General features: G+C 51.7%; 9 protein-coding genes across 9 annotated transcripts; 2 read left to right on the top strand and 7 right to left on the bottom strand.

Annotated features, from left to right (window-relative positions):
- Positions 1 to 555: 555 nt before the first annotated feature.
- IAR55_005935 (uncharacterized protein) lies at positions 556 to 1,951 on the top strand (the record flags this gene model as incomplete). The annotated part of the gene is made up of 6 exons (XM_066949024.1): positions 556 to 610; positions 821 to 1,224; positions 1,317 to 1,358; positions 1,452 to 1,520; positions 1,702 to 1,808; positions 1,885 to 1,951. The coding sequence occupies 6 exons, from the start codon at positions 556 to 558 to the stop codon at positions 1,949 to 1,951; spliced, it is 744 nt and encodes a 247-aa protein (XP_066800797.1).
- A 1,049-nt stretch (positions 1,952 to 3,000) lies between these two features.
- Positions 3,001 to 3,848, top strand: IAR55_005934 (uncharacterized protein; the record flags this gene model as incomplete). Its single annotated transcript, XM_066949023.1, has 5 exons — positions 3,001 to 3,104; positions 3,339 to 3,381; positions 3,476 to 3,515; positions 3,637 to 3,711; positions 3,796 to 3,848. The coding sequence occupies 5 exons, from the start codon at positions 3,001 to 3,003 to the stop codon at positions 3,846 to 3,848; spliced, it is 315 nt and encodes a 104-aa protein (XP_066800796.1).
- Positions 3,849 to 3,960: 112 nt separating this feature from the next.
- On the bottom strand, positions 3,961 to 6,227 carry IAR55_005933 (uncharacterized protein; the record flags this gene model as incomplete). The annotated part of the gene is made up of 6 exons (XM_066949022.1): positions 3,961 to 4,116; positions 4,173 to 4,204; positions 4,270 to 4,940; positions 5,019 to 5,400; positions 5,483 to 5,582; positions 5,772 to 6,227. 6 exons carry the CDS (start codon positions 6,225 to 6,227, stop codon positions 3,961 to 3,963), a joined length of 1,797 nt encoding a protein of 598 aa, XP_066800795.1.
- A 304-nt stretch (positions 6,228 to 6,531) lies between these two features.
- IAR55_005932 (uncharacterized protein) lies at positions 6,532 to 7,476 on the bottom strand (the record flags this gene model as incomplete). Its single annotated transcript, XM_066949021.1, has 1 exon — positions 6,532 to 7,476. The coding sequence occupies one exon, from the start codon at positions 7,474 to 7,476 to the stop codon at positions 6,532 to 6,534; it is 945 nt and encodes a 314-aa protein (XP_066800794.1).
- A 634-nt stretch (positions 7,477 to 8,110) lies between these two features.
- Positions 8,111 to 9,776, bottom strand: IAR55_005931 (uncharacterized protein; the record flags this gene model as incomplete). The annotated part of the gene is made up of 3 exons (XM_066949020.1): positions 8,111 to 8,878; positions 8,943 to 9,206; positions 9,273 to 9,776. 3 exons carry the CDS (start codon positions 9,774 to 9,776, stop codon positions 8,111 to 8,113), a joined length of 1,536 nt encoding a protein of 511 aa, XP_066800793.1.
- A 724-nt stretch (positions 9,777 to 10,500) lies between these two features.
- Positions 10,501 to 10,782, bottom strand: IAR55_005930 (uncharacterized protein; the record flags this gene model as incomplete). The annotated part of the gene is made up of 1 exon (XM_066949019.1): positions 10,501 to 10,782. One exon carries the CDS (start codon positions 10,780 to 10,782, stop codon positions 10,501 to 10,503), a length of 282 nt encoding a protein of 93 aa, XP_066800792.1.
- Positions 10,783 to 12,297: 1,515 nt separating this feature from the next.
- On the bottom strand, positions 12,298 to 14,695 carry IAR55_005929 (uncharacterized protein; the record flags this gene model as incomplete). Its single annotated transcript, XM_066949018.1, has 8 exons — positions 12,298 to 12,621; positions 12,679 to 12,836; positions 12,908 to 13,251; positions 13,331 to 13,393; positions 13,455 to 13,874; positions 13,940 to 13,955; positions 14,024 to 14,268; positions 14,352 to 14,695. The coding sequence occupies 8 exons, from the start codon at positions 14,693 to 14,695 to the stop codon at positions 12,298 to 12,300; spliced, it is 1,914 nt and encodes a 637-aa protein (XP_066800791.1).
- A 764-nt stretch (positions 14,696 to 15,459) lies between these two features.
- On the bottom strand, positions 15,460 to 16,666 carry IAR55_005928 (NAD(P)H-hydrate epimerase; the record flags this gene model as incomplete). Its single annotated transcript, XM_066949017.1, has 6 exons — positions 15,460 to 15,544; positions 15,627 to 15,897; positions 16,054 to 16,255; positions 16,364 to 16,465; positions 16,517 to 16,564; positions 16,628 to 16,666. The coding sequence occupies 6 exons, from the start codon at positions 16,664 to 16,666 to the stop codon at positions 15,460 to 15,462; spliced, it is 747 nt and encodes a 248-aa protein (XP_066800790.1).
- A 222-nt stretch (positions 16,667 to 16,888) lies between these two features.
- On the bottom strand, positions 16,889 to 18,844 carry IAR55_005927 (uncharacterized protein; the record flags this gene model as incomplete). The annotated part of the gene is made up of 3 exons (XM_066949016.1): positions 16,889 to 18,350; positions 18,409 to 18,554; positions 18,605 to 18,844. 3 exons carry the CDS (start codon positions 18,842 to 18,844, stop codon positions 16,889 to 16,891), a joined length of 1,848 nt encoding a protein of 615 aa, XP_066800789.1.
- Positions 18,845 to 18,867: the final 23 nt, after the last annotated feature.

Genomic DNA, 18,867 nt, shown 5'->3' with positions numbered 1-18,867 from the left:
GGATACCCAGGATACCCTGTAAAACATCAAAAGCCTCAAGTACACCTGCACCATTGCTCGCCGTTGCGAAAGCTTCGCCTTTCGTTCTCTCCAACTTCAACGACCTTCCCACGTTTATCGCTCCAACCATCATTGTATCTTTCATTGTTTGTCCATCCCTCATGTGATCAGCGCTACCCAAATCATTGTCCCCATGTGTGACGTGTTTCACGTATTCATCGTTCTTGTGCATGAGCCCCTTGTATTTCCTTCGGTCCCCGGCCCATATTTTGTCAACTGTGTACACCATTTGTACGGTTCTCGTGACGTTGCATGTCCATATGTATTGAATGTCATGATCTATTAATACAGTAAATTGTGACAAGCTGATTCAAAAATGTCACTTGAGGGCGGGTGATGAATACCAACTCGGCACTCCGTAATGTCCGGATCGGCTATTGGTCATTAACTCGCATCCGACCACTACTACTGATCATGTCACCGCTATTTAAAGGGGTTAGCGACTTTGACCGACTTCTTTGGTATCTGGACATATACCCATCAAACCAGAACAGTATGTCACCTAGCATCACTCTCCATCACTTGAACGTTAGTCGATCTGACAGAATCTGTGAGTGGCTTTACCGCGACATAGGACGATTTGCCAAGCTACAACAGCCTATACCCCACATTTCATACTCCATACTCCATACTCCGCACTCCACATCCCAAGTGTCCCGATGTTAATCCACCACCTGTCTCTCCTTTCTGACGAGAATGCGGGAACGTATGCTCCTCCTTTGCTGTCTACGATGTCTGACATCGTTTGCTTCATGACCAGTCTGGGCCCTCGAAGAGATCAAACTCCCTTACGATGTCCAAGTACATTTCCGACTCCCCACGCGCTCTGCTCCTCCCTCCCTCCAAGCCGTCTCACCACTCGGTCGAGCTCCCGCCTTGATGCTCAACGACAAGCTACTCACCGAATCCGCCTACATCATCCACACGCTCCTCTCCCTCCCCGAGGTGAAGGCTGCCGCAGAAAAGGGCGAGGTCGACGTCCAGCTGGAGACGACCGAAGATGATCTGTTCTGGGGCCATTTTGCCGAGGCGTCGCAGCTCAACCTGTTCCAGGCTGGCGCAATTATCGGCGCTACTTCGCAGGGATGGCTTCAGGGGGGTATGGTCCCTGGATTGAGCGATGAGGAGAAGAAGGGCATCGAGAAATATTCAGGATGGCTTCTTGTGAGTGTGGTTTTTGCTGAGGACAGGAGCTTCGACAGGACAAGAAATCGGAAATGAATCATAACTTTGCTTCCTTGTTGCGATTGGTACAGAATGCCTACTTGAAACCTCAGCAACAAGCCACTATCGACTTTGTATGTTTTCAATCATCTTCCTCAAACCTCGATCGATGGTCGTCGCTCTGATCGACCGTGCTGACACCTTAACACACACCCCCCCTCCCCCAGGCCGAGTCGTTCCTCGCCAAGAGCAAGGGAGGCTTCTTCTCCGGGACTGATAAACCAGGCGAGGGTGACGTGAGTGGTGTCAATCCATGACCTTACTTTTGTGGAAATTTCATGACGGGGAATCTACGGGTTATCAACCACACATCGGCAATCCTCCGAAATCACCTCCCCTTCTGACCTCTAAAACGATTCTGATCTCGCCAATATGGGTTCGGGTTCATTTGCGGATCTTCGCTGACTCCCGTACCAGTTCATGATGTTCTTCCTCATCAACTCTCTCATCGTAGGAGGTCGCAAAGACGCAGGCTACAAAGTCGGTCCCAGTATCAAGAAATGGCACGAAACCGTACTTGCGAGGTGAGCGTTCAGCATGACTTCACATATTGATTGATGGGTGGCAAGCTTACTTGATTCTCTCTATTACTCTTTCTAGACCCGCCGGTATGAAGGCTGTGCAGAGACTGAAAGATGAAGAGGAGAAAGCAAAGTCGAAGATCTAGTGCAGTCGAAGAAGGGGGGGGAGGGCGGGGATTGCAGTTACGGTAGCTCAAGTAAAATCGAAGATGAAACGGAAAGCCAATCGCCGAGGCGCAACGATAGGTTGCTAGATGGTCTCAACGACCTACTCCTCTGGTCATGTGTCCTCGTTCTTCTAGCCGTAACCAGTTCACGATGTCGCATCTGACTGATTGACTTCGATATCGCTCGTCGATCGTGCTTCTTCTTTCACCCCGCTCGGCCGAGCTCTGCATCGCTTGTACAACGACGTTGGGTTGGGGACTCCTGAATACGATGACATCGACGATTGCTTATGGGCCGCGGAATGGTCGCTATCGAAGAATGTGCACTACCTGTCACAGAGCAGTTTGTAAGTGACGTATGAGGACCTGCCCCAAGTGATGCTGTTGAATTGTTAATTCGACGTCGATGCTATTTTCTGCGCGATCCACCGGTCAGACCAGATCCCAGTCTCAATTACAAGTCTCAATCAAAATACAGAGAGGGTGTCCGGGAAGATCTCGTGCGAAGGCTGGAGTCGTCGATGATGACGAGTGCTGAGTGGATGAGGGCGCTGAAGTGGCATTGAGGCGAGATGAGAAAACGGAGGAAAGTGATACTGTACTCGAGTACTCGTACTGCAGATCTTTCATCGTTGCCATCTCAATCTAAATCTGCATGGCCGGTCAAGTATGGAATGGTAAAAAAACCCGGCCTGATCAGTAGCTTAGACTCCCCCTCCAATACTTGTCATCCCCATCATCCCCAACAGCCAATGCTATGCTATGCGGTCCGAACGACCACAGCGCAGAACATCTGTACTTGTGAAATTGGTTGCATCCGGATCCAAGCTCAAAACCAGAAGGAAAAGAAAAAGGACTCGTCAAACGCGTCGGTCGACCAACGAGACCTTTGCTTTTCCATCAACTATATCCGGACCGATACTGTAGATGACGACACGAGTTCTGTCTTGCCCGTTTTGACTATTATCTTTGCTTGAAACATCGATTCCTCAAGTGATAAATAAGCAAAGAGAAAGAGAAAGACAAGCATGTCGTCGACGCAGTACGATTACCCGGGATACATCTTCGCATTCCTCCTGGCTTCTGGTGGTCTGCTCGGCGCCATACGCAGAGGCTCGGCTATGTCTTTGGTGTGAGTCCGCTGGCGGCATTGATTGCTGTGCGAATGCAGTGTACTCGACAGAGTGGTATCTCCGTCCAGTCGATGTTCGGTTCATGCCCGGAACGAGACCAAACAGATGAATCGCCCGTCGGCGCCGATTCATTAATGCTCGCCGCAGTGGGCGCCAGCTTCGGTCGTGGTATACAGAGATACATGGATAGACACCTCCGAGAGCTGATCACATGACTCCGCCCGCCCCTGTAGCGCCGGTGTGGGCGCAGCCGTCGCAGCGGCATACGGAGCGAATGTAAGTCCATCATGTCCTGCAGATCAACATCAACGACAACGACAACGACAACGACGATATGAATCTTGAACGCTGAAGTTATCATGAATCACAGCGAGTAACGAAGAACAATCTCGATGTATGGCCCAGTCTGTGTGAGTATCTATCAACATCTCTTCCATGGCCGAAGAGAGCCTTGCTGGCTGGCACACAGCCAGGATACGCTACTCGTTTGCCGTCGAACGCCCACTGAGATGACTCTTATCTTCCTTGTAGACACTTCGATCGCTCTGCTGGTCTTGATGACCTATCGATTTACCAAGTCTGGCAAGTTCATGCCAGCTGGAATGGGTAGGTCTTCCTTGCTCTCTGTCTGTCCTTCTGATCGAAGTTGCCCTTCTGACGAAATCGTGGAATGCTTGCACCGCCATTAAGTCATGACACTCTCGCTGCTCATGACCATTCGTTACGCCATTCTCATCGCCTAAGCTCCTTTGGCTGTCTTTCGACATCACTAACTAGTCCTGTTGTACATATCTCGAAACATGAAAACGTGTACATCATACAGGTGCAACCAGTGACCCTCCTCTCGTTTCGAAATCACACGCCCTCTGAAAACTCGTAAACCCTCTTCCACCACCTTCTTCTTCTCGTTATCCTCCTCAGAGCTAAACCTGGCATCATCCCTGCGGGCACTGTGGCTGCCTTCTCGCCTGCAGTCAAATCCGCTTCTGTGTATGGCGTTGGAGCCACATTCTACGATCGGGGTGGTCAGCTGAGCGTTGATCACTTTGCGTGATGTAATTGCTTACCTGCCAAGAATCGTCCGAATACACCCATCCTTCTGCGAAACCAAATGGTCAAATTAGCAACACACTCCTCCGCCGATTCTGCTCGCTCAACACTCGCCTGCATCCACGCCTACATCACTCCATAATCCGCTCCCATCCACTCTCCAATCTTCTCCAGGTACACACTCCCAACCCTCCTTCAAAGCCAAGACCTTTTTAGCCTCCGCTTCCCCGCCCTCTCCAGCTGTTGAGACGGGCAAGGTATCCTCCACATTCCTCCATCTACTCTCCTTACTCTCCACTTTGACCCAGGGTGGTCGATCGCTCGGTCGTAGGAATCGAGCTCCCCAGCTTCCGGGAGGAATCATGGGCGCACCGTGAGGAGCTTTATCGTTCGTCGAGGTTGATGCAGCTGCGATCTTGGGATCTAATCTCTCGTTCTCCCATACCTCAACTCTGCCAATCTGTTTTCGACCGATCTCATCAGATAGACGATCGCTCAGGAGCCAACCTTCGAGTAGAGCGCGACTTTTTCTGATATAAAGATGTGTAGGAAGAGAGAGAATGGCAGGCGTGAGGTTGGGATGGAAGACAAGTGGTGGAACAAGACCTAGAGGTAAGAGAAGGTAGGGAATGAATTGCGAAGGGATGAGAGGGAGGAGCAATGTTGGAGGAAGAAGGAGAAGGACAAGATGAGTGTGCGTGATCGGCAGAGCAAGTGGCGAGGGTGGATGATTAGGCGATTGTAGTGGGGCCAGACGAGGGGCGACATAGTCGTAGGCGTCGGATCTGCATAAACCAGAATAGCGAAGGTCGTCAGTTGGTTCAACAGGTGCCCAATTAGCAGATGTTCGAAGTGGTACCCACACTAGGCCCATGAGATTCTGAATGGCCTGAATATTCATGTAGTAATCCACGCCACTCTGGGCTTCTTGAGGAGGAACGACTGGTACTCCGACGGTCTCTCCTTCTGAGTCTTTGGTCGTGCTCGCTGAGAAGGCACTGTTGCCCGTACTGAGATTCGGACTCGTCCTCGCGTTCACCACAGCAGCAGCGACTGAGGCTGTCGTAGCAGTAGCAATGTTGCTCCCTCCACTTCCTGTGGATGGATTGATCCGATCCGTGGCAGTAGGTTGAGGAGCAATGATCCCAAGTAAGGAAGGTACGGGAGTGGTCCGTTCGTGGGTGTGCAGAAGGATGAGCATGAGTGTGAGCGAGGGGAGTAAGAGAAGTGTACGAGGTTGGAAAGCTGTGCAGACGTCAATCAATGGTGGCTTCGGCTTACTCTCTGAACTAAGAGATTCCCCGTTGTGGCCCACGACAGCACCTACAGATGAAGGTCCAGAGCAAGATCCATGCCCATGTCCAGACCGGCTTTCGCCAGAACAGTATCTCTTCCACTCGATCCTGTAGCCAGAAGACGGGTCCGACCTGATATTACGAGGAGCGTCAGTGAACAGGTTATCGTGGTCGGGGTTTCAGCCAGAATCAGCTCTGCCTCTGTGTTCCCTCAGCTCCTTTTGAGTGTCTCTCATTGTCCACTATCCCTATCCCAGCCGTTTCGCATCTCCCACCAAGATTATGATTATGATTATGATTCATCGCTGCGTCGTCACTCACTCGAGTCACGAATCTCCTAAAGTTGTTACTCATCAGATTCAAACTCAGTCCCTCTCTCTGACTTGTCAAATCTCTAGGAATGCCTCCCATCCCATTACCCGCGAGCCCAACTCCGACCTTTTTCGACGAAGACGACGAGGTTGTTTTCGGCAAGTTTGGTGGCAAAAGAGATGAGAGCAACAAGTCGGACACATTTGTCGATAAGGACGGTAAGGACATTCCTATGTTCAGGGCCGATGATGAGGAAGAAGAGGCGTTCTTGCCTTTCCCCGTGGTGGTCGTGGAGGAAGTAGGGGGGAAAGAAGGGGGGGCGGGAGTTGAAGTTGATATGGGCGCATTGGGTGCGGAGAGAGGACTGGAAGATGGTGGTGGGATTGGGATGGCGGAGGGCGGCAACGAGGAGAGGAGATATGGTGGGATGGGAGTCCCAGAGCCCGGCGCCAATGGGGAGGACATCGTGTAGGCTTTTGCAGTTGATTTGCGTCGATAAAGCAGAAGAAGAAGAAGAAGAAGAAGAAGGAAAGATACCAACAACGTATTGCAAGGACAAGTCGTCTCCGTCATTGGAATTAGCCGATCCGTCGGAAAGGGGCTCCAGATTACCATGACCACCGTATTGATGACATTCATTTTATGAGATGGTTCAACGATATGCATGGTATATCACCGTCTACATGACTATCTGACGAGCACAACGACTATGCATGTTCTCACGAAGAAGACTCTGTGCTCCAGACCATGCTGCTATGACACGTCTTCTTCAGTTGCTGGCAGCAGAGGGAGCCGGACCTCCTCCCCTCCACTTGGCTTTCCACACTTCCACTCCTTCCCAATCCTCGCTCTTCCATCCCCATCTCTCCACCTCCTTACCGACCCGCTTCCTGCCCACCTTCTTCAGCTCGAACCCTCTCTTCCGACCATGTTCCAGAGCTTGTGAGATCAGAGACGGATCACGGATTTCGATACCGATATATATCGGTGGAGGAGTCCGAGCTTTGCTTGTCATGGTTGTGGACAGTGGTCCTGGTGGCTGCCGCGTTTCTTGTGTTGAAGTTGGTGGATGACTTGTCGAAGCAATGCGCGGAGTCGAGACATATGCCAATGTATCCCACAAAGGACCGATAAGATGAGGCGCATAGAACGTGTCCGTCATGACGATCATATCCCATTCCTTCTGATCAAGCCAATCGAGCGTATCTCTCTCACAAGACGTCACCCTTTCCCAATCCAATTCTCGCACTTCGATCCCACCCACGCTGCCCAGGGACAAATTCGCTCTGATCACTCTCAATCCATCCTCAATGTTGCCCCTCAGCACTCCACTCAGGACCGGCTCGATGTCGGTGCTGACCACGTCCCATCCGGTCGACGCCAGACATAGGGACGTGTAGCCTATACCTGCTCCTAATTCTAATACTTGCGGTCGGACGCCGCTATTTTTGCCAGACAACGAGGAGGAGGAGAGAGTGTTGTTGCTGTTGTTGTTGTTGGTGGTGGACAATGTTTGTGGTAGGGATACCGAACTCAGATAAGCCGATAACACTTGTCCAGATAACCATAATGTCGTGCCCGTAGTCCCCGTACTTCCGCTCTTCCCGCTGCCGGAAGAGATTTGTCGAAGCGGCAATAGAAGGTGATCGGGTTGACGAGGGATAGAATGGACCAGGAGGTCGAGATGCTTGGTATGTGATGCAGGGAGGGGCATCGATATGATATCTAGCTGACTTATAGGGGCGACGTGAGAGAAGTTGTACTCATTCAATGGCTAGCAAGCGAAGTGGTCATGCTGAAAGAGTTGAGATGGATGAAGATGTCGGTCCTCGTCGTATTGTGCAGGCTGTGATGTACCTATGTCAAGCACGGAAATCGACTGTAGGCTATTTCTTTTTGTGACGAACAGGGCTGTCGTCTCGCAAGGTCGTCATTTGTGGTCGAAAGGAACTGAACAACGAGCAGATAATTACAAGTTTATCTAATCTAAAAACTTTTTGGATCTTCCCGGTTCACGATTAGAAAGCCGTTGTCTTTCGCACATATTTCCATGTCGCATCTTCATTCCATCCATTTCAATCATACATATCACGCATATCGTCCTAAACGAGCGTCGGACTTATCATTGGTCTCATGCCGCCCGCCGTACCTGTCCATATCACGCACCCCTTCCCCCCTCCTTCGCAGTACCCCTTGCCTGCAAACGATCCACCTCATAGTCGCCCTATCAACTGCTCTCTCATCGCTATCATGTAATATGATCCCACCGTACTCTCGTTCGCGGCCAATGAGTTGGACATGTATATCCTCCTTCCGTGTTTCCTTCCACGTGTCCTTCTTTCTCAGGTTTACTTTTCCAATCTTTCCTCCAATCTCTTGACTCTTTCCCTCAGCTCTTCCACCTCCCTCTTCTCCGTATTGCCACTGCGTTCCACCTCATACCTGACCATCTCTTTCAAGCTGTCCGCACTTTGCTGCAGGTTGCTCAATAGTGTTGCTGCAGCTGAAGCGGTCGACTTGAATTCAGACATCGCTCCCAACTGAGATTGATAGGCACCCTCGTAACGATGGATGAGATCTTGCAGCGTATATCGGAGCGAGTCCGTTTGAGAAAGGAGATCGTATAGCTGATTGAAGGGAGCGAGGAATGTCTCTCTGCCCCGAGGAGAGGAAGGTGAACCCGAATGATGACTGACGATACGCGGTGAGGCTGCCTCAAATCGATTAGCCTGAGAAGGGTGGAGATTGCCATTATTACTTCCGGAGGAAATTGTAAAGTTGCGGCGTTCGTTGCTGACCGATGCGTTGCTAATAGATGCTCGTGCAGAGTGAGGTCCGCTAATATGCCCGCCTGAGCCGTCATAAGGCCGAGCGAGCGAACGATGCTGGGAGAGATTGTAGTATGGTCCCTGCTGTCGAGCAAATTCATGCTCTTCGCCATTGCGAGTGCGTGTGTGGCTGAGAGGCGCAGCACGGGGATCGGTCATACCGTTCTGATGGTGGCCATAATTCTGCAAGGGTGGGAGGATATGAGGCGGAATCGAGGTCTGGCTGCCGGATGGCGGTTCGCGAGGTGAGGCCTGTTGAGACGCCAAGCCTTGGTTCAAGGGCGCACTCTGCAGCAACTTGATCAGTCAATCCACAGCTGCGAACTGTTTTGAGTAATTGTAATTTGCCCACCTTGGAAGCCGGAACCACGTCCCTGTCGGCTGTGGAAGTGACGATACTCATCTTCTCCACCTTGTCCTTTGTCTTTTCCCTTCTTCTGCCAACACCACCGCCGCTACTTGGTGCTGCACTTCCTCTACTTTCAGTCTGCTCCTTGGGTGTCCAACCCTTGAAACTGATTTCTTTTGGAGTGTTTGGTGTTGAGCCCGTGACGCCCCTTCTTCTTGCAGCGATGAGAGCTTGCTGTTGTTCTTTGATTGAGATAGTGTCCCGTACCTGAGCGGAGATGATTTGAGCTTGATGAGCTTGTTTTGCAATTTGGTCATGGAGCGTCAAACCCACCGTCTTGAGCTGATCTTCGTCAACAGCTTTGAAATCAAAACCCATTACCACTGGAGAAGGGATAGCAGAGCTTTCGATACCGTCTTCACGCCGCGCTTCTCGAGAAGCGGCAAAGCCAATCGGCTTGATCGGCGCCAGCAGTCCCCCACTTCCACGTCCACCTTTAGTTGGCTGTACTTTTGGGACTGTAGAACGAGGCGGAGATGCTGAAGACTCGTCGGATTGGCTGAAGGAGTCGTTATTGGGTGCAGGCACAACGTCAACAGCTCTTCCGCTCTTGTTCAAACGTCGTTTCTTGTCAGCTCGGTGGTGCTGATCGTCGTTGTCGCCGTCGGCGGCTTCATCACCATGTCTGGAAGGTGAAGTCGAAAGGAAGGAAGGGAGTTGACCCCAAGCGGAGTTGATGGCGGCAATTCGAGGATGAAAGTGGGGGCCGACGGATGGAAGACGTGTAGGAGGTAATGTAGGCGGTGGAGTGAGGTACGGCGTTGGGGATGCCGGCATCGAGTATGAGAGTTATCGTCAAGCAGGGACAAAGTGACAAGAAGAACAGATGTTAAGTCAGTGATAATCCACAATCGAACGATAGGAACCAAATCGGAATGCGAACAGGACTGGGTATTAGGAACACGGGGTTGATCGGGTACACAGTCCAACGCGAAGCATCGAGATGATCATGCAGGCGGCGAGCGAACAGGAAGAGGCAAGGATATATACGAGGAGAAGAAGGTCCGTGCTGTATGTGCGGCGCTGAGGTTTATCATCCACGTACGGAGGTTCGAATTTCACACAACCGGACTCCCCTTCGTTCTACACAGCATCGTACCGCCAATGGAGCGCCGTCAGAAGGCAAGTTCTGACGCTGGTTTCATCTTGTCTGGGTAAAGGAATCAAGACCACCTCCTTTCCACGCCAAGCGAGAAGGGGTGTCGGTACGAACCTCAAACCCAAACGAACGAGGGGTAAGGAGAAGAAAGGTTGCGATCGACGAGTGTAAGGAAGAAGGTGGCGCGCAGGGAAGTTGGAGGATAAGACTGCGCGAATGGTCGGTGACGGACTGTTCTGTGTTATTGGAACAGTGATACTCGGAAAGGGAGAGAAAGAGGGAGAAAAGGGATGATGAGATGTATATAACAGTGCAATGACCAGTCTCGCCAAAACACAACACACAGACACGAACATGCCCCTTGATTGAATCTTGGGAACCACAGATCGAAGAATCAATCACTCACCCCCTCTCATCCTTTCTACGTCCAATCCTTCGTCTTCCCGCGGATCTGGTCTGATGGGCCATGAACTCATCCTCCTCCGGCTCCGACGCGGCGGGTGAAGGCGAACCACTTGCCCCAGGTGGTGGGTCTCGAAGAGACGACGTTCTGCGTATATGATTGGGCGGGGCGAGCGGCGAACGCGAATGCGTGTTGAAGATGGAGCGGTGATGCGAGGGAAAGGAGCGGTGGTGGATGAACGGAGGACCAGGCGGGAGAGGGGGTGTGAGATGGACGAACATTTCGGAATCAGAGCGGTGAATCAGAGGAAGGAGACGTGGTGGAATAGTAAGTCGAGGTAGTAAGGAAGCAGTGAAAGCAGGCGTTTGTGAAGCACAATAAGTGAGTCGACAAATGGATCAGTGACGCCGAGTCGTCATCGTCGAGCGGGAGAGGGAAGGAAGGGAAGGATGGACGTCCCAGAGTATGCACGACACGACCAGTCGGGTGAGTGAGCCGTACGCCCAGGAGGGGTTCGGTGGGGGAGGTCAAAAGGACGTCGAATTGGATGGCGAAGAAGTGCAAAAAAGGACGGAATGAGGTGCGGTGGGTCAGATGATAATGCGAAGTCGAAGCATAGTGCGTGACATGTCAAAGAGGAGAAGAGAAGACTAGGTCAGCTATTCATACGATCTATTTCATGCAATCTAGTTGACGACGATATCCCCATCGTGTGAAACGGATATACATACGATCCAAGCCGAGAGAAAAGGAAAGAGTGTCCAGAGTGTCTCGAGACTCACGGATGAACGGATCCTGACCCTGCGCTACCCCCTGCATAATCGAACCGAGAAGAGGTCCGAGGGAAACTGTGGGATGGATGAGGGTGGGAGAGGGGAGGGAGTCGAATGGTAGCGGAGGACGACATGATCCAAAGTGCGGCTGCTGTTGATCGAGCCAAAGGCAGGTGAATGGCGTGAGGGGAGAGGAAAAGGCACGCAAGGGATGTTTCGTGATGTGTGAGGGGAAGAGGACGGGTGCGTGAGTGATTGTGTGGGAGTACTGTGTGAGGGAGATGTCGATATGCTGTCGACTGTCGACTGTACTGTATATTCCTATTGTTCGTTTCGGACTTTAATCTCCTTATTGTTCTGCCCTTCTCCTTCTCCGTTCACCGTTTCCCGTATGATCAGATCTCTCTATCCTCGTGTGTCCCCTGCTGCGTTTCTTCAGGAAGTTTCAAGGTGATATCGCACGCTGTGTCTGGTATGACTTGCAAGTAACGAGGTGGGTGGGAGGCGTGAAAGGGGGGAGGGGGACGGATTGATCAGTTGAAACGGGTTTCCTCTCCTCGTGTCATTCAATGACTTATTCTTATTACAAAGGTATCCCGTCGGGTCACTAATTGAACCTTGTTTGTGATGAACTGCTTTTTGTAATCCGACCAGCGGGAACTTGTGGATCCCCGATTACAAAAATGCACCGAGCGACGAATAGTAGTAGTGACACAGACCTCGCATCTCAGGGGTCTCACACTCTTTCCACCCTGAACAGATTGGCTGACCCTGTTTCACCTCGCTCTCTCTCTGTGGCCACAGGAAATAGTTTTCGACTTGCTTCCTGACCGACCTGAAAGGATATCGGCGTTACACGGTGGGGACACTACCGATCATCCTGCTGCTCTGCTGGACTGGACTGGAGGAGCGGTCGATACGTTAGATATTATAATCTCATCACATCGTCCTATCTACACGATACTCGTTACTCTATTGGAATGTATCAGGTCTTGGGCCACAGCGCCGATTTTGTGGACGCTATCAGACTGCACTTTTCCCCTCCTTCTCGGCCAAGACGGCTTGAGCGTCCACTGGTCTCTCAGTCTCACTCTCCTCAGCATCCAAAGCTGCTTGAGCATCTCCGACTCCAGCGGTACCGACCGCAATCTCTTCCTCCCTCTTGGCGGCCAATGCAGCCTTCTCTTTGGCCTCGGCGATACCAGCTTCCTCTTCGGCCTTTGTAAGCATCTTGTCGTTTTTCATGAGCAAGGCGCCGCCGAACGCGATCACCGCCAACGGAACACCAATGACGAAGACTTGGGAAAGACTCTTGGCGTACGCTTCGAGGATGGGTGGACGCAAATCCTGTAGATGCCCTGTTAGCAATGGCACATGTTGAACATCGGGGTGGTGGATACCTACATCTGGAACAGCAGTCCACACCGCACTGGCGTCGTTCACTACGGCCATGACGACTGCGTCCGAGATACCTGGCACAGCCGCCCTGATGTTTTTCTGAATCATATTCTCAAAGACGCTGCCCCCGAGACTGAGAGCGAAGATTCGTCCAGCAAAACCGACTACGAGGACGATCGAGACACGTTCAGCGCTTCCTCAGTCTCAACAGAATGGGCACCTTTGGCCGACTCACTGAAAACGACCAGACCGGTACCCAAGGAGATCAGCCAAGGCTCCTTCTTTAATTCGTGCTGAGTGGCGACCATCACGTTCTGAAGACACATGCCAATGCCCACACCCAAGATCGCTTGATAACCATAGAAATGGGCTTCGCTCGTTGTGTACTTGACCGTGTAGAAAAGACCTGAAGCAATCGCAATGAAAATCGGTCCACACACGATGACGGGCTTGAATCGTCCGATGAACGGTATCATTCGCGACGAAATGATGAGAGTGGCGACTTGAACCAGGATAAGAGGAAGTAGGCGGACACCTGCACCCGTAGCTGAAGTATGGTGGACGGCCTGATAACAGACTCTGTATGGGAGTGCGCATTCCAGTCAGCCACAACCAAGCAGCGTAAAAAGATGGGCAGACGCTTCCGACCGGGACGTACGAAAGGTAATAAACCAAGATCATCATCACCCCAAAGACGCAGAAGGCGACGATACAAGCTCCACTAGACGGCACATCAGTATCAGCAAAAGCGGGCCGAAGATTCTGTGAGCAGAACCACTCACCCGATAGTCCTGCGCATCAACAATCTGATTCTAAAGTATGCCAGGTCTCGTATATACCATTCGTACACACAGAAAATAGGTACCAACACGAAAGCGAAAACGAGCGTGACGATAACGCTAGCATCATTCCATTTCCTGGTGACTCCACCCCATTGGAAAGCGAGAATGAAGCAGCACGCCCAAGCCATCGAGAGGCAGACGGCCGCCCAATCACACTTGACGACCTCCATGATCATGTCCTTGGAGTACCCTTTGTAGGAGGCGGCGCGACCCAAAGGGGGCTTCGTGGGTTGGAAGAACAACAGGCAGGCAATTGCGACACCACCGAGCGGAAGATTGATGTAGAAACACCACCTCCAACTGACGTGGTCGGAGAAAGCACCACCAATCAGGGGTCCGATCACGGAAGCGAGCGCAAAGCTGCGAGGGTATATGTGATCAGACACAACATCACGATTGCCGCGGTATTCCTCTGTATGACTCACCACACACCGAACAAGGCTGTTCGAGAGACACATGTTGTCTGTCAGCCATATTCGAGGATAGTCACAGCCAACAAGATAGCTCACCGAAGTATTGGGCTCGCGCATGAAGAGGCACAATCTCTGCCGCGATGACCATGGCTCCGCTGAAGATACCAGCCGCTCCGAGTCCTGCAAACGCTCTACCGAAGATCAGGACGTTCATGTTGGGCGCCACACCGCAGACCAACGAGCCCATCTCGAACAGGAAGATGGCGGCGATGATGACATGTTTGGAGGGAAAGATGTTCATCAACTGTGAGTAGAGCAAGTTGAAGCTGAGCAGGGTAAGGCTGTACAAGACACCCAGCTCAGGTCAGCCACAACAAGACGCGGACCGACGAAAAGGAAAAGCGTGGGAAGACGCGACACGTACAAGAAACCAGATGCGAGCCACGAGAGTTGAGAGAGGGAGTCGAATTGTTCGGTGATTTTCGGGATGGCGGTCGCCACGATGAGTTGATCGAGAGCGAACAGGAAGATCGACACCATCAAACTGACGATGATCGCCCAGAATCGCCATCCTGACATCTCCATCGTCCCGGCGTCCCCAGAATGTCCCTTTGGCGGCTCGCTGATCTTCTTCTCCTTCTTGACCTTGGTTCCATCGAGTGACGGAGACTCGAGGGAGTCAGTTTTAGGGAGACTCGAATCATGAGGTGTCTTGAGCGATTGATGATCTGAATCCGAATGGATGGTGGGCGTGGGTGAGGAAGCCATTTCGGATGGCATGGTGGTCATGAGAGTCTTCTGTCGTACTGGGACGAGGTCTGATTGCTATCTATCGGTGGGAATCTGTCGTTTCCTATGTTGTCTGTGTATTCTGCGATTTGCGACGACGTAAACAATGGGGAACCTTTTCCAACCACTCCCCTTTCAACACATCGCGTCTTGTGTTTATATATGTATGTATGTATATATATACATACACATTGATATATCCTGTACTACCACCTGTCATGATGAATACAGAGCCTGAACGCGAATCTGCTCGGCCATCATGCACCACTGCACCGAGGCTGCCAGGTCGGGATAGGTCAACCACCGCTGGAACGAAAAAGGAGTCTCCCGATTTAGCCTCGGTCTCGTTTCATACGTTGTGCCAACCCCCGGCTTTACGGCAAGTGGCCAACCCCGAGGAAAGGGTCGATGACCGAGGACTAGAGCGTGGCGAAAAGGTATCATTAACTTACCGGGAATAGCAATTATCGGCCCAGACCCATGCCCCGTGGTTGGTCCTATCGATCGCATTAATGATGGGATAAAGAAGAGATCTCAAGGCCAAGTCCGGGTCCTTGGCACGGCTCAAGTGACTTTTATCGGCATTGGGCTTGGTCATGGCTTCGGTCGCTTCCAACACCGAACACGATCGTGGAAGACAGCCCTGCCATCTTCACTCTTGTGTGCGGACACGGCTCCCATTCGACCGATGGCGGTACCTTCCCAGCTGAAATGTACTATGCATGGTGGTTCATGGCAAAGGCTTACTCGACGATGCGAGGAAGCTCGACAACCTGATCTACCCCTTCGTATTCTGGCAAATTCAGTTCGAACTTCTCGGCGAGATCACTGCGATGGGTCAAACAACCAGATCAACAATCTTCTTCTTGTGACACCACTCGGATCTGATCAAGATGAACACGCCACGTACTCCGGGACAAAGCGTCCTCCCAACCAGTGTCTCCCTTTGAACCCTCTCACACCTTCTTTGGGAACAGTGAGACTGACCAAGACCTCTGGTACGAACGTCTCGACGCTCTCCGTTTTACCGTTCTCATCGGATTCGGTGTAGAGCGGTTGGGGGCCGTCTGTCACTGACCATCCGGAAGGTATGTCGACGGACACGATAGGCAGGGAGGTGGATGTTATGGCGGACAGTACCGTGTGGAATGGCGCGCGAAGGGGTGGATGGAATGAGAAGCCTGTTGATGGCGGGATATCAGTCGTGGAACAGATATCGGGTATTTGAAATGAAGGAGTCATGTCAAGAAGGAGTGGACGGGATGTTCGACCCAGACGTCAGCGGGGATACAAAGTCTACCTGTCTCGAGACAAACGAGTCACTCCACTCAACTCACCAAAAATTGCATCCAGAATCACATCACTCTCTCCCAACCCTTTCTTGAACTCGTTCACATCTTTCAGCACAGGTATGTTGAGATTCTCGCATTGGCGCAGTAAACGTTGGTAGATATCTTTGGATCCAGGTTTAGGCAAGTAGATGGTGGGTTTGTATCTGAACATGTGAAGGTGACGAGCAGCTACGAGACCGTCTCCTCCCTGTGGGTCGGGTCAGTGACACAGAAGCTTGACAGGATCTCCGAGAGCATTTGTAGGACTTCGACAGATGGCTGCAGCGTCGCAGATAGATAGAGGACTAAAACATACCTGATTACCAGGTCCACAAGCTACCATCACCCTTCTATGCGACGAAGCGGGGTAAGATTTCGCGAGGGCTTGCGCACAGGATAACCCGGCAAGTTCCATCAGCTACCAGTACGAGTTAGTCATGAATCAGACGTCTCTGCTAAGTGGACGCACTTGGTCCAAAGAGAATGCCCCGGAAGAGGACATGAGCTCTTCGTCGATCTGTACAATCAATGTCGGTCAGAGCAGAACACAAGAGCTGAGTGGAGCTCTGAACGACCTTACTTGCAGAGCGAGCTTCTGGCTGATATATCGAATTGACATCGTGCTGATGCTATGCTTCGGATTACTGGTGCTGGCTGAGAAACGGAGCCGTGATGAACAACGGAAAGCTCAGAAAATGCGAATCAACATAGGTGGAGAAAGGGTGACATCATCCGTTCAGAGTGGAGGGAGAGGAAGTGGAGGGAAGATATCTTTTTAGTGGAGACAATATGTTCAGGAGGTATACATGTGCAAGGTATCAACGACTAATCATCGTCCCGATCACTCCTGTGTCAAGACTTCGTCCTCCACTAACCGGTTCAGCTTGCCCATATCCCACACTTTCAATTCCCTCTTCACCTGGACGCCGCCTTCCTCGTGCTGCCTCTGCAAGCCATCAAAGAACAGATCTTTCAACCTCTTCTCTTCTTCGCTTCCTGCCATCACGATACTGACGACCTTCTGGTTCTCCCCGACGACCTCATCACTCTGTGTCGTTCCTAATCTGCCCAATCTTCCTGATACTAAGTTGTAGATCCTCATCCTATCAACCACACCACCCGATCTCTTCTGCTTGGGCGATAGTCCCGCACAATCCAGTCCGGACAAAAGATAGATAGTGTGCAGTTCGTTCAGATGCAATCCAGGTAACGACGATCGTTGAGCTAGCAAGATGGGAGGAGCGTCCTCCTCAGTGATGGTGGGCAGACCCATTTGTAGGATCTCAGGTGTGAGGATGGAAGTGGACACACCGAGTTTCGATAGATCTTTCCCCAGTTGATCGAGCGATACACCTTCTGGAGGTAATGCCAAGGCGTATGCACCAAGCGGAGGCGGTGAGGTCGCGTGAAGAAGAGCAAGAGTTTCTAAGAGATAGGACGAGAGTTGACCGTTTTCTTCAAAGCACGTAACGGTCCGCTTGAGCATAGTCGGTGAAGGAGGTCCATCTTCCATTGGTAGGATGTCGCCAGTGTCCGAATCAACAACGAGAGCGTAATGCTCAGGTTCGCTCTGCTCGTGCTCGCCCTTGTCTCCATCCACTCTAGATGCAGCAGCATTTGACCCAGTCGAGTCCACCTCAGAGATGGTCTGCGTCATCACTGCCCCCAACAATCTCTCCCTCAGTTCCACTTGCTTCTCCGATGCGCCGTCCGTGAAATCCAGATCCACCACGCCCTTTTCCTTCCGCACCCAACCTCGGGTCTTGACGAACCGCTTGAACTCTCTCGTCATCGTCGCACTGATCCAGATGGTCATCACGTCATCTCTCCTCCTGTCAAAGTTCAATCTCCCTTCATGGTTTGTCCTTATTCCCAAAAGGCGATTCATCACATCGACGATCGGTGGGGGATGTCGATTAATTCGATGATGAATCAGGTTTTTACCGGCAGTGTATCGCGGTGGGATTTGACCTGTCATTGTATCTGGCTCATCTAGGAAGATATGTGATAAGCGAGGGAGAGTGAGATCGTATTCTGCCATGGTCTTGGGAGTGGAGATGATAATGGGTGTACTGGGCATAGGCAGGGAAGACGATTTCGTACTCGTAGTGACGGTTTGCATGGACCTCAGCAAGGTGAAGAGTGGTTGATCGGTAGAAGGAGAAGATGAAGGGGTGAGTTTGGTCAGATGGTCGCATACTTGATGGACGAGGTGAGGTGTGGGCACAATGATGACGATCTGAGATGTTGTAGAGGGGTCCCGAAGTACCAGGTTCACTGCAGCAATAGCCAAGGCAAGAGTTCTGAGGCCCACACCTTCATCATCAGCATGCTGATGGTCTGATCCAAGGGGCCACTCACTTGCCACGACCCATATCATCCTTGAGGTACACCTCGTTGCCTGATGACACCGCCAACGAGAAGAGCCGCTGAGCTGGTGTCGGATGCTGAATGTGAGGGAAGCGCAATTCGAGCTGGTCGATGAGAGATTTTGATATCCCCATGTTCTACAATTTCGTCAGTGTCCTTCACTCGTCTTTGTTGCGCACTGACTCACCATCCAGCGAGATACCGTCTCCGTCTCATCGGACGATGCAGAAGAAGTGGCGCGGAGGAGCCCATGATGAGTGTTTGGTCTTGGTGACGGCTGGACCGAGGCAGCTCGCCCTAATGTGTGTATCGAGGGATGGGAACGGTTGCGGATTCGACATATTGCCACAGGTCGACACGCTGTGCAGATTGCCTGGGCTCGAGCCTGAAAGAGGACACGAGCTGACTTGCAGCTGTGACCCAGCATGGATGGTCGATTGCTTTGCAAAC

The sequence above is a fragment of the Kwoniella newhampshirensis genome, chromosome 12, assembly GCF_039105145.1.
Source record: "Kwoniella newhampshirensis strain CBS 13917 chromosome 12, whole genome shotgun sequence".
NCBI classification, from domain to species: Eukaryota; Fungi; Basidiomycota; class Tremellomycetes; order Tremellales; family Cryptococcaceae; genus Kwoniella; species Kwoniella newhampshirensis.
This window is presented reverse-complemented; position numbering and strand designations above follow the sequence as displayed.